General features: G+C 48.5%; 2 protein-coding genes across 6 annotated transcripts in view; one reads left to right on the plus strand and one right to left on the minus strand.

Moving 5' to 3' along the window:
* mfsd5 (major facilitator superfamily domain containing 5) overlaps positions 1 to 12867 on the minus strand; it is a 173382-nt gene that overhangs the window by 71659 nt on the left and 88856 nt on the right. The window lies entirely within an intron of this gene.
* The window catches only part of rarga (retinoic acid receptor gamma a), a 75153-nt gene that overhangs the window by 35678 nt on the left and 26608 nt on the right, over positions 1 to 12867 (plus strand). The window contains exon 1 of one of the 5 annotated variants that reach the window (XM_084068461.1): positions 1072 to 1742. The exons of 3 other annotated variants lie outside the window; for them this stretch is intronic. In XM_084068461.1, coding sequence (XP_083924587.1) covers positions 1598 to 1742 — 145 coding nt within the window. In that variant the 5' untranslated portion in view covers positions 1072 to 1597. Of the gene's footprint in view, positions 1 to 1071; positions 1743 to 12867 lie in introns of those variants that run through there. One more of the 5 variants, XM_084068462.1, reaches the window with a different exon arrangement.

Raw genomic sequence — 12867 nt, forward strand, 5'->3', positions numbered from 1 at the left:
GTCTGCGGTGTGTGTACGCCTGACAAGTTTTATCAGACGATTGAACCTCTCAGGTGATGATGAATTTAACTCTGAGACACATCAAGAAGGAGGCATGGCATAACGTGCATGATGTCCTGTCTGTGTCCCCGCATCTCTGTGTGTTTGTTTCTAAACACTGTTCATGAGATAAATGAGGAAGAAGGTCAAGTGAGCCTGGGCGCACTGTGTCCAGCACATGGCGTGTTTGTGTATCGGCGGGTATTTGTCTGTGTAAATGCACTGAGGGGATTGAGCAAGGCAGCCCTCATTCATCACTGTTAAAGCACTTCCAGAGGGGAGGGAGATGAGGGGGGGGGGAGAGAGAGAGAGAGAGAGAGAAAGAGATAGAGAGAGAAAGAGAGCTGCCCATCTTCTATTCCCTGGAACAGACAGACAAAAGGGAGGGATTTACCCTGGCATCTGGTTTCTGGGTTCAGCCTCGACACAATGTTCTCTCTCTCTCTCTCTCTCTCTCTCTCTCTCTCTCTCTCTCTCTCTCTCTCTCTCTCTCTCTCTCTCTCTCTCTCTCTCTCTCTCTCTCCCTCTCAGAGCCAGCCAGCGGCTGGACTTTAATATGGTTATGATTAGAGACGGGGGCTCCGAAAGGGGAGGGGATGGGGCTCATATTTACTGCAGGGGAAATGGGGGGAGGTGCAATGTAAAGACACAGACAGAGAGAGAGAGAGAGAGAGAGAAAGAGAGAGAGAGAAGGATCATAATATCTGCATGGGACAGGAGGAGAAGCCAGGGAAGGTGGGGGGAGTGTTGTTATGTTTGTTTGCTTCCAGGGCTGAAACATCACAACAAAAGCAACGAGGAAAATAAGGGGAGAGAAGAACAGCGAATAAAGTTCTGTCCTCCTCTCACTAAGATCAGTCCTTCTTCCCCTCGCGCAGGCGCTGCCCCCCCCCCCCCCCCTACACACCCCTACTCTCCCCCGGCTCCACTCTTTTGGCTCTCGCTCCCTCCTCCCCCTCCCTCTGGCTCTCTCTCTCTCTCTCTCTCTCTGTGTCTCTGTGTCTCTCCACCCCCCTCTCAGAGCGTTGGGCTGAGGCAGTTGGTTCGCTCCACCGTGTCTGGGACTCAGCGAGAGCTGTGAGAGGCTGTTATTTAGGTCTGTTACAGCAGACAGGGAGCAGCTCGCCCAAGGGCAGGGGGAGAGCAAGCGAGTCACGCTCGGCACGGCACAGCTTACTAGCACAGAGCACAGCAATAGGGACAGAACAGAACCCGCATATAGGACAACCAGGCAGGAACCAGCTCTGCATTCCAGCTGAGAGGGGAAAGGGGGGGAGAAGTTGAGTGTCGGCAGGAAAGGATAGCAGAGAGAGAGAGAGAGAGAGAGAGAGAGAGCTATAGCGGGCAGGCAGTGGGGTCTTGCTAGCTGTTGCTGCTGCTGCTGCCACCGCTGTTTGTTGTTGTTTTTTAGTGTGCGTGACGTGAGCGAGCCTCCCAGGGCAAAAAGGCAAGTCAGTAGTAGGCAGGGGCTGGCGGGGAGGGTGTAGCCACCACGAACGACAGGACGTGTAGTGACTTCTGCGGTGGCGGGCGGGAGGGGGTACACTTGAGGTGTACCATGTTCGATTGCATGGAGGCTCTAGGAATGGGCCCCCGTCAGCTCTATGATGTCAGCAGCCGGGGTGCGTGCATGCTGCGGAAGGCAAGCCCCTTCTTCGCGGGGCTGGACCCCTTCGCCTGGACGGGAAGTGCCAGTGTTCAATGTAAGTGGCATCCTGTTTGCATCTGCCGTGTCACATGGGCTCATCTCTCTCTCTCTCTCTCTCTCTCTCTCTGTGTCTCTCACGCACTCTCTCTCTCTCTTAACTCTCTCACGCTCTCTCTCTCTCTCTCTCTCTCTCTCTCCCTCCCTCTCAATCTTTCTTTCCCTCTCTCTCTCCCAGCAGCACTCCCATGTTTACCCCTCAGGGCTAGGCTAGGGGGCTGCTGTCAGGGGCTGCATAGCACCACAGGAAGAGACTGGGACAGGCTGTCCCCCCCCCTCTCCTCCTCTCTCTTCTCCACTGATCCCCCCCCCCCCCCCCCCCCCCCGTTTTAGGCTGCCCAGCCATCCGAATGAAAGTTTGCCATGATATGATATGCACTGTGTGTGTGTGTGTGTGTGTGTGTGTGTGTGTGTGTGTGTGTGTGTGTGTGTGTGTGTGTGTGTGTGTGTGTGTGTGTGTGTGTGTGTGCGTGCGTGCGTGCGTGCGTGCGTGCGTGCGTGCGTGCGTGCGCGTGCGTGCGTGTGTGCATGTCTGACTTGTAAGTGCAAGCCCACAGAGTCAGATTTCAGTGACAATGTGAGCCACCTGAGGTTTGACCTTGCCAGGTGCTGTATACTAAACACAAAACTTTTAAGAATGAACAGATGAAAGAAGCGAGAGAGAGAGGGAGAGAGAGAGAGGGAGTGAGAGAGAGAGAGGGAGAGGGAGGGAGAGAGAGGGGGGGATCCTGACTCCTAGGATATACTGTCCAGCCATGTTTACAGCATTTGTCGTCCTCATTTCACACGCGCGCTGTTGACAGTCAGGCTTTGACAACAAAAGTTTGGCTTGCAATGTATTCGTGATGAAAGGTTGATGGAGAACGTGGTGTGTTTAATCTCACAGATGATTAAAGTTCTCTGTGGCCACACTGAACTCCCCTTAGGTTGGAGGATTGTTTATGCTTCTGGATACTGAATGGATAATGATATTACTCTTGAGCTAAAACAGCAATGAATTAATAAGCAGATGAATTATTTATTGGATAGAAATGGATGAAGATCTTGCTAATGTGGAATGCACAGATCTTCTGGCCAGCTCTCTCTCTCTCTCTCTCTCTCTCTCTCTCTCTCTCTCTCTCTCTCTCTCTCTCTCTCTGTCAGCCTCTCATTTTTCCTCTCCCTCCTTCCGCCCTAGACTTCAGAAAAAGGTTCTGGCTCTAACAACAGGCCTGTCTCTGGACAGACAAAAACTGAGGTCCATTTCCATTGGCTTCCAGGGGGCCACTGCTGCTGTGAGAGAGGGTGTGAGAATGGAAGAGAGAGACAGAGACAGAGACAGAGAGAGAGAGAGAAAGGGAGAGTGTGTGTGGACCCAAAATGGCACCACAGAGAATGACCTATGAGACAATTAAAGATGGAGCAATTGCACAACTCAAACACGCTTTCCTGTTCTCCAGGCCTTTTTGACTTTGTTCCCCGGCATATTTCCAATTTTTATTTGTTCAACCTCTTGTTTTTTCTTTTTTGTTTTGTTCCTTTTTTTACTGCCTCTTGGGAGGGGGAGTCATCTGTCTTCATTAATCGTGAAGACACCAGCGTTTCAGTGGCTGTCATGCACACTGGCTGAGTTTTAATGAAGACAGATGCCCTGTCAGAGGAGGCCGAGGCTGGAGGGGGGGTGGTTGGGGGGGTCGTGTGAGGGGGGACTCCAGCCTGCCTGGCCTGTTCTGCTTTGCTGGGGAGCCCTGATGATAACAAGATGAGATTTGTTTATTTAATCAATCAGGGCCTCGCCGGTCTCTCCTTTCAACCCACTCACACATACACACACACACATGCAGACGGCGGGCAGACATTAAAAAATTAGCAGCCCGTCCACTCTCTCAGAAGTACTTTTTCTTTTTTCTCCCCCTCTTTTGTTCCAGGAAATCAAAGAGATAAAAAAAAAAAGTTCCTCGGCAGTCTCTAAAGAAGCTGCCCTGAGGGTTCGGCAGCAGGGCTGAGTCAAGCCTAGCGGAGCACAGCAGAATGATAGCTGGTGCGGTGTACTGTTTCAGCCCTCTGTGCCCAATAACCTTTGTAAACAAGGCCGCCCTATCCCACACAAGGAACTATAATGGCTCTCTTTACTGAACCAGTTGCCCCTCATTGTCCTCGTCAATGAGGCTGATGAATTGATGTTTGAGTCTGATATCTCATTAGGCTGGCCCAGCTGCAGAACAGAGGGGAGCTCTTCTAGTTCCCAATGTCACACTCAACACCGAGCGCCACACACACACACACACACACACACACACACACACACACACACACACACACACACGCGCACACACACACACACACACACACACACACACACACACACACACACACACACACACACACACACACACACACACACACACACACACACACACACACACACACACACACACACACACACACACACACACACACACACACACACACACACACACACACACACACACACACGCACACACCGAAATAACCACTTTGACTTTTTAAAAAGAGTCAGCTGGAGACGGCATGACACTTTTAATGAAATCTTCTGGTTAGACTGTCCTTTTGTTGGATAGAATTCAGCAAGCAGCACACAAACAGCTGTAAATGGAGGGTTTAAGTGAGTCTATGAGGGTTTATATTAATAGAAATATGGAGAATTCCAGAACTATATCCAACAGTATTGTCGGATAACCTGCAGGGGGTTGGAAAAAGAAACCATGAATAATAACCCCAGTTTGCTCCACAAATCTTATCAGAACAGATAGAGCATATCCTATTGTCTGGCCAGTAAATCTCTTGTGGCAATAAGTGTCACTGCTGTTGGCCCTAAGCTGGGGACAATCAGAGGGGACTTAAAAGTGTGTGGTCAGTTTTCCTGTTTTTCTGTTCAACAGTGGGAGACCTCAATGTCAGAGGTTAGTCAGAGGCTACGGCCTGGCCAATGTCAGATCTCTGCCATGTGTGGCGGCCTTGTCAGCCCCGCTGAAAAGGAAAGCCTTTCAACCAGCTTGGCTTGTTGTGTAATGCTCTTAAGTGCCTTATGCCACGGAGCTGGTACTACATCTGAGCTGCCCCGCGTGCAAAGATAATGGACGCTGATTTAGTCTTACGTCGATGAGAACTGAATTAGTCAACTGCCAGGGAAGCCATTTGAGAGAGAGAGCCCTGCATGCGGGCCGATCCCCTCTCTGTCAATGTTCATTTGCTTAGAAGAATGAGGCAATTTGGCTTAGCGGCTCTCCAGGGTCAGTGGAAGGGGAAGTGTGTTTTTCTAAAAACCAAAACCACCCTAATATCCAGCTCTCTTTTCACATTGTTTCAATATTCATTCTCTTTGATCCTCGTTCATAGATGCGATGTCCAAGCGATGTGGCGGTGATGTGGCGGATTGATCCATCAGTGTGTGTGTGCAATCACACACACACACACACACACACACACACACACACACACACACACACACACACACACACAGGCGCACGCACACGTGCACACACCGGGCTCTTTGTTTTCCCTTAATGTGGTGTTCAAATGTGAATTGTGGAGCTTAATTGAAACGGGGGGTATATCACTGCAGCGAAGCCAGTGAAATAAGGGCTTCCTGTGACCGCTGGCACATTCTGGCCTGATCATTTTCTCCCCTGATGGAAGTCTGCAGTTATTTCATTATAATTACAAAAGATTCAATTAAAAGATTAGAATGCCTGAGGGGGCAGGACTTGGAATAGATAGCGGTATCTTGGGTTAGGGGGATGGTTGTGTGTGCGTGTGTGCGTGTGTGTGCGTGTGTGTGTGTGTGTGTGTGTGTGTGTGTGTGTGTGTGTGTGTGTGTGTGTGTGTGTGTGTGTGTGTGTGTGTGTGTGTGTGTGGGTGTGTGCGTGCGTGACAGAGTGTTGGAGAAAATAATTAAAGAATAGGAGGCCTATGGCTGCCTATGGTAGCGGATGGAATGTTGATTTGTCATTGCTGTGCTACGTAAACCTTGGCTTGATCTTATCAAGATAATGTCAAGCAAATGTGTAGAAGTTAAAGGGCTTAAGTAGTCAGCTGATCCAGGGTCATTGCACCGGAATTGATAGGACTTAGGGAAAAACGTTCACTTGTCTTTTGCAGCTCTGAAAACAGCTGTGTGGGTCGTTTGAATTAGAGAGTGAACTGAACACTCCAAAAGAAACATTTTATTCAAAGGAAAGTTGGATCAAAGTAAAATCTACTGAGACATTAGCGGCATAAAGTCACAGTTTATGCTGAGGAAAAAAAAGCCCCAAAACACATAATCCAGGGTTATTAAATTACTGGACATGGAGAACACCTGTGTTTCTGGTCATTTCCACTGGCCGCTAGATAGTTCACTGCCGAGCTAATCGGAAAATAGAGGGCATTTAATCAAGTTAATGAAAGGATTGCTTACATTGAGGGTTATGTTTCATGGTAAATGAGTCACATCGACATGCCTTTAGTTTGCTGCTAGCAGAAGAACTATTGTCATTGGATGTGTTGCTGTACTGCACCCACATCGTAAAAACGCCTTCTCGGCCATGCAGTAATAGCAGACCATTAATAGTCGGTGCTGCCTAAAAATAAATAAACCCGTTGCCGGCAGTCCCTTAATATCTATTAATGAGTCCCTTCCCATGTGTTTTGCTCGACTATGAATGACAAAGTATACATCGGAATGTGTGTGTGAACCACGTACGTGACTTTATGTGCGGGTATATGGTGATGTACAGTATATAGCAGTGGTGGAAAAAGTACTCACATTTTTTACTTAAGTAAAAGTACCAATACTGCAATATAGAAATACTCCGTTACAAGTAAAAGTCCAGAATTAAACATGTACTTGAGTAAAAGTACAAAAATATTGGCATCAAAATGTACTTAAAGTACCAAAAGTAAAAGTACTAAAATGTTTGAAAATAGCCGATCTACAAGCTCACAACGCGTCGCGATGCGACGCGTTGTGAGCTTGTAGATCTGCTATTTTCAAATAGCCTAGGTATAAAATAGGTTTAAAGTGGTTAATGTATGTTTCATGATATCATAATTTATATCTGAAAAGTAACTAGTAACAAAAGTTTTCAAGTAAATGTAGTGGAGTAAAAGTGCAATATTTGCCTCTGAGATGTAGTGGAGTAGAAGTAAAAGTATTGGAAATTGGAAATACTCAAGTAAAGTACAATTACCTCAAAATGTTACTCAAGTACAGTACTTAAGTAAATGTACTTAGTTAATTTACACCACTGGTATATAGTTACTATACATCTACTACGAATGTGTAGGCCTATATGCAATTGGCCTTGGCCCTAGACTGCTCTGCCAGAGACGCAGACGGACAATGTGCAAAGCTAGATTCCACAAGGCACCGTCGGAATCCTGCTCTGGTCTAATGGCAGTTTATAGCCTCTAAGTAACGTCACTCACACCCCGTAAATAAAAACCCATCTACCAGTCCCTCCCAACCGCCACTGTTAGGCCTACAGTATAGGGTTCTCTCTCTCTCAAGCCTGATTTGTGCTGCTGGAAACAATGTACAGTAGTAGTACTGTGCGACGTATAAAAAAAAAACATTTTCAAGTGAAAACAAAATGACCCATAAACACTTTCTTTGTTCTTTTGTATACTTTTTCCTTATACAGATGATACTTTTTCATTGTACAGATGAACGCTGGTCAGAATAACGTATTTAATTTCAACAGAAACAAAGTCCAGTTGAACATTGATTGATTGATTGATTGATTGATAACGGTTTGCCAAAAAAAAGGGCACGGTGGCACAGATTTATACAAAAGAATGCTAAAAGGATAACGCAAATAAGCCCAGGGCTTGTTTCCATAAGGGTCCTGTGTATTCAATTCATCGAGACATTTAAAGACAAACAATAATAATACAGTAATATGCAAAAACATCACACGAGTAGTAATAAAAAAGAAAGATATGTACAGTAAACAGTTGGCGGTGTTATTTTCGTCGGGCGACACGTCGCACAACATTGTTGCCATTGCATAAATCAGGCTTCACATTCTCTCGCTCTCTCTCTCTCTCTCCCCCCCTTTCCATCTGAGTTGCACAAGACAGTGTGTGTAGGCTGCAACATCTTGATTATGACGAATACAATTAACCAAGTTGAAAAGTTGTTAAAGCGCAGAACATGACGGAACTAGTGGCGAGTGTGTTGCAGCGACAGGTCCTGCATGCAGTAACCTCGGCTGTGTATCACCCCCCCCCCCCCCCCCCCCTTACCGGGGATATCAAAATGTGGGCTTTCAGAAGTGCTTTCACAACAGTTTGCTGGTCACAGAGGTATTGTGGCTGCCCACCCTAACACCCATGTCTGGCTCCTGCTATTGTAGATGTTTACTGAGAACCCTGCTTTGCCTGCCAGGCACATTTTCCCTTGTACAAAGGCGTGGGCAATTGGCAGGCTATGAGGTTTTTGTGTATGTTGTGTGTGTGCGCGTGTGCGTGTGTGTGTGTGTGTGTGCGCGCGCGCGCGCGTGTGTGTGTGTGCGTGCGTGTGTGTGTGTGTGTGTGTGAGAGAGAGAGTATTTGGGATTTCTGAGCATGCACTGTATGCCTGTGTATACATGTGCCCTTGCACCTATGTGACCGCAAAGGTATGTACTCTGTATGTAACTGTGTGTGTGTGCGCGTGTGCGCATGCGCGTGCAGGAGGATACAGGGATTTGTGGGCATGTACTGTATGTGCATGTCCAGTATATATACTGTAGCAGCATGTGAATGTCAGCTCTCGGAAGCGTGTGTGAAGGGAACGGTTGTGTTACCACGGTGTTATTGACTGACAGCTTGGCTCGAGCGTTGCTAGGGCCCACTGTTATGAGAAGCTCAGGGCCTGGTCAGCCAAGTTAGTACTAGCAAGCCAGACGAGTCTGACTGTCCTCCCTCTCTCTCTCTCTCTGTGTGTGTGTGTGTGTGTGTGTGTGTGTGTGTGTGTGTGTGTGTGTGTGTGTGTGTGTGTGTGTGTGTGTGTGTGTGTGTATGTGTATGTGTGTGTGTGTGTGTGTGTGTGTGTGTGTGCGCGCGTGTGTGAGAATGAATGGGCCGTGTTTACCCAGCAGACAGTGTTTGGCAGGGAGCGAGGGGTGGTGGGCGGCGTACTATGGCCATTATCTAGGCTCAGAGGTGGAGAGTGACGGGGGCGGGGCTGGTTCTGAGAGCATCGGGTTTGCTGCTTTTTGACATTAGTCAAATTCTACCAATGTATACAAGCAACGTCCCTGGAAATGGGAATGGTGCATGGGTTCATTTGGATGCATAGTAGCCAGTGTTTCTGCATATTTGTGTTCTTTGTTCTGTGTGTGTGTGTGTGTTTACGAGAGAGAGATTCCTGTTTGTGTGTACTGAATTCTCATTCACATACTCACTCACTCACACACACATAGACAGACAGACATGTGCGCTTAAATGTGTACACTTAAGACCTATCCCGCGGGGGAAATTCTGTTTTCAGCTTCAACCAGCTGATTGCTGCTCAAGTTGACAGACTTGAGCGCAGGGTTGGGGGGGGGGCAACTAGGGGTTAACTGTCTGGCTGCAGGGACACCTCGACACTTTGCCGGGGCTCGAACCTGGGACCTTCTGTTTACCAGGCGGCCTCTCCACCCATTTAGCTATGGCCGCAACACACACGCTCACACAACCTGCCCTAGTCCACCTCTGCGCGTTGGCTCCAAATCTGTATTCATCGCTAATTCATCAACAGCATTGGTATTAGTAGTTACTGTCCCAGAGCAGCTCACAATTGCAAGGAAAAATGGAGAGAAAGACAGCCAGCCAGTCAGTTATACAGGAAACCCTCCAGCTAAGGAGTTAAGGGGTGCTAAGCACGATTTATGCACCCCTCAAAGAAAGCTGAGTGAGTTCACGCTACCACGCTTTCATGGGAACCGGTTGAGTGGCGGTCATTGCGTTCTGTCTAGAATTGTGACAGGTACAGTACGTAGTTACGGTATGGTGACAGTCAATGCGTCAGAATGTCACCGCATTGCCCCACAACCCGTTACAGATGGAACTTCCACTGGAACCTGGGCAGACAGTGAGACAGATAAGGAAATGAATCACTATAGAAAGTCTGTATGTCTCTGTACATCTGTCTGTCCGCTTGGTGCCCTGACAACCCCCGCAAGAGACCGAGAGTTAGGCAACCTTTTGTCGGTTGGTTGCCAGGCGAAAGTGAGAAAACATGAACCACACACACACACACATTATTTCCCAGCCTGCTCACTCAAAGCAGACATTACTCGGGTTGTCTCCTGGCGCTGAGTTGTGAGTGACGCCTAATTTATACTTCATTGAAAATAACTGATACTCGACGAGTGACGCGGCCCTTTGACAAAGCACAGCAAAGTCAGCCGGGGATAAAAGAGCGTTAGCCAATGTTGGGGAATGTAAGAGTACTAGTATTGTAGTTTATCAGAAAGCCCCAAATACCACTGGACCACAAATCACTCTGACAACAGGAAGCCGCAGTCTCGCTGGCTCCTCTCTCTCTCTCTCTCTCTCTCTCTCTCTCTCTCTCTCTCTCTCTCTCTCTCTCTCTCTCGCCATCTCTCTCTCTCCGTCTCTCTCTCTCTCTCTCTCTCTCTCTCTCTCTCTCTCTCTCTCTCTCTCTCTCTCTGTGTGTGTCGGCCTGTCTCTCTCCCTGTCTCTGTCTTTGTCTCGCCCAGACTGCTGCCATCCCAGTGTGAACGGATACTGAAAGAATGCAGCTGCCCATGCCGATCAGGAATTGAATTAGTATAAAAATATAATGTAACATAATAAATGTTGAGGTCTTTGCCGACACGATGAGTGACTGGCCTAGGAGCGGGTAATGAGCTGACGAACGATGACTGAAGCCCTACGGAAATGGAAAATAAGAAACACCGCTTGTGTCGGAACGTGCTCAAACGAGTGGGTGTGCACGAGCGTGCACGTGCATGCATTTACTGGACACAGTGCAGAATCTTAGGGTGCACAACTGTTCCGTTGCCTTGCTTCTTCCCTTTTTGCACGCTGTGTCATGCATTAGAAATAGGCTATAGGCTATCCACAAGCTCAAAACGCATATAGCATCGCTATAGCGCTATTTCCGGTGTATGACACCGGTGTGCATCTAAGAAACAAACAGGGCTTTGCTTGCGGCTGTGCGTTTGAAGCCCGTGGTGGTGTAGTGTATGCGGTGCTTCCCTTCTGTGAGCTAGCGGGGTGTGTGTGAATACTACTGTTGTTGTTTACGTTATACTCCTTTCCCCTCACTTCCTCTGACAGCGCCGGGTCTGCAGCCACGGCCCGGGCTACTTCTACTTTTTTAGGTTTCTATTGTCTGCCGGAGAGGAAGCAATAGCAATTGAACGAGTGCTATAGCGGCCCTGCCAGAGACAGACAGGTGAGAGCCAGGGCTGCAGATGGTGAGGGGAAGTCTGGGAGAAACACACCCCGGGATCAAAGACGTTGGGGGTTTCCCTCGATGACTCGCGCTCCCTCTTTTTTTCTCTCCTCTCCTCACCTCGCCCGGGTCTGTCTGTCTGTCTGTCTGTCTGTCTTGCCTGCCGTGCCTGTCTATCCGTGTCTTGTCTCTCTCTGTTCCGTCTGCATCCTTGCTCATCCGCGGGTCGTCCTGTCTGCCGAACATGATCAATGGCCCGAGTCGTATGCTGGATTGCCAGGTTCTGGGTTCACTCTCCAGTCACCGCGGAAGATCTTAGTCTCTCGTTCTCCCTCTCTCTCTCTCTCTCCTCGCTGCCTCTCTCTCTGTCTTCTGGTGGGCAGATGAAGAGTCAGCTGGAGTTCGCAACAGGGATGCAGGGACACATTTCTTCTGCAGATCTGCACTTGTCGGTCTGGTTATTCCCCAACATAGCCATCTAAAGGCCATTGATTTCCATTCATGTTTGTTTGTGGAGTCTCATGGCAAGGTTTCACCTTTTTTTTCTCACTGTGTCTTGCGCTCGCTTTTTTTTTTCCACTTTTCTTTTTTCTTTCTTCTTTCTAAGATCTGTTTCCTCTCAGGTTTCTGCTCTGCAGGGAGTTAGAAAAGAAACTTTCTGGTCGCTCTACGCCCCGATTTATACTTGGCTGCTTGGCTGCACATCGTGTCGCACACCTACAGTAACAATTGCCGATCTATTGCGCTTGTAGATCTATTTTAAGTGTGTAACACCGGTACGCAACTAAGTATAACTCACCCTTTTACTTGTTGGGGTGTCAGAGTGTAGGGGGGGGGGTTACTTGTTGGTGTGTGGGGTTGTAGGGGGGGTGTTTGACTGTTTGAAGCCTCCTTGTGTGCTTTTTGACAGGGCTGTATGGTGCAGGGAAAGAGGGGGTGGGGGGTGGGGGTGGGAGGGAGGGTTGCCCACTGCCAAATGTTGGTATGGCCAGCGCCATGTAGAAAATATCAAAAGGCCCTTTATGAGGTGCTGTAAAGAAGAAAGGCTGTTTTTGAGAGAGTGCACACGCAGCCACAGACTGCAGGGGTAATTCCACTTTTTAAAACAGGCCCTGAGGATGAAGGTCTTGTCCCACCTGCTGCCTTTCCTGCTCTGCTCTGCTTGTACACCTTGGTGGTGGCAAAGCCGTGTGTGTTTGTGTGTGTGTGTGTGTGTGTGTGTGTGTGTGTGTGCGTGTGTGTGTGTGTGTGTGTGTGCGTGTGTGCGTGCGCGCCGTGTCCACACACGTCTCATTCCCAGAACTCCAGGCTTTATGAGTTCCGTCATTAAGGGCTCACCTCTCGGGTGGAGATACTCCGCTGCATTCTGCAGCAGTCCATCTCTCAGACCAGTCCATGCGCACGCACACACACACACACACACACACACACACACACACACACACACACACACACACACACACACACACACACACACACACACACGTACAGTATCTCTCTCCCCCTTCGCTCTTTCTCTCTCTTTCTCTCTCTCTGTGTGTCTGTGTTTCGTGACTTTGTGACGGTTCTGACAGAGGGGTGTAAATTCTTGGGTTGGGGGTGAAGGCCCGGGTTTTTGGTGTGTTTTCACTGCTCCAGGCTGAACCATCTCCCGGACAGCGGCCCGTTTTTTTTAGTTTTTTTTATCACAGACCTTCTTTCAAACGGCTGCTTAGCAGGGCCTCTTTACAGG

Source organism: Gymnoscopelus microlampas (assembly GCF_963454915.1).
Source record: "Gymnoscopelus microlampas genome assembly, chromosome: 10".
Classification (NCBI taxonomy): Eukaryota; Metazoa; Chordata; class Actinopteri; order Myctophiformes; family Myctophidae; genus Gymnoscopelus; species Gymnoscopelus microlampas.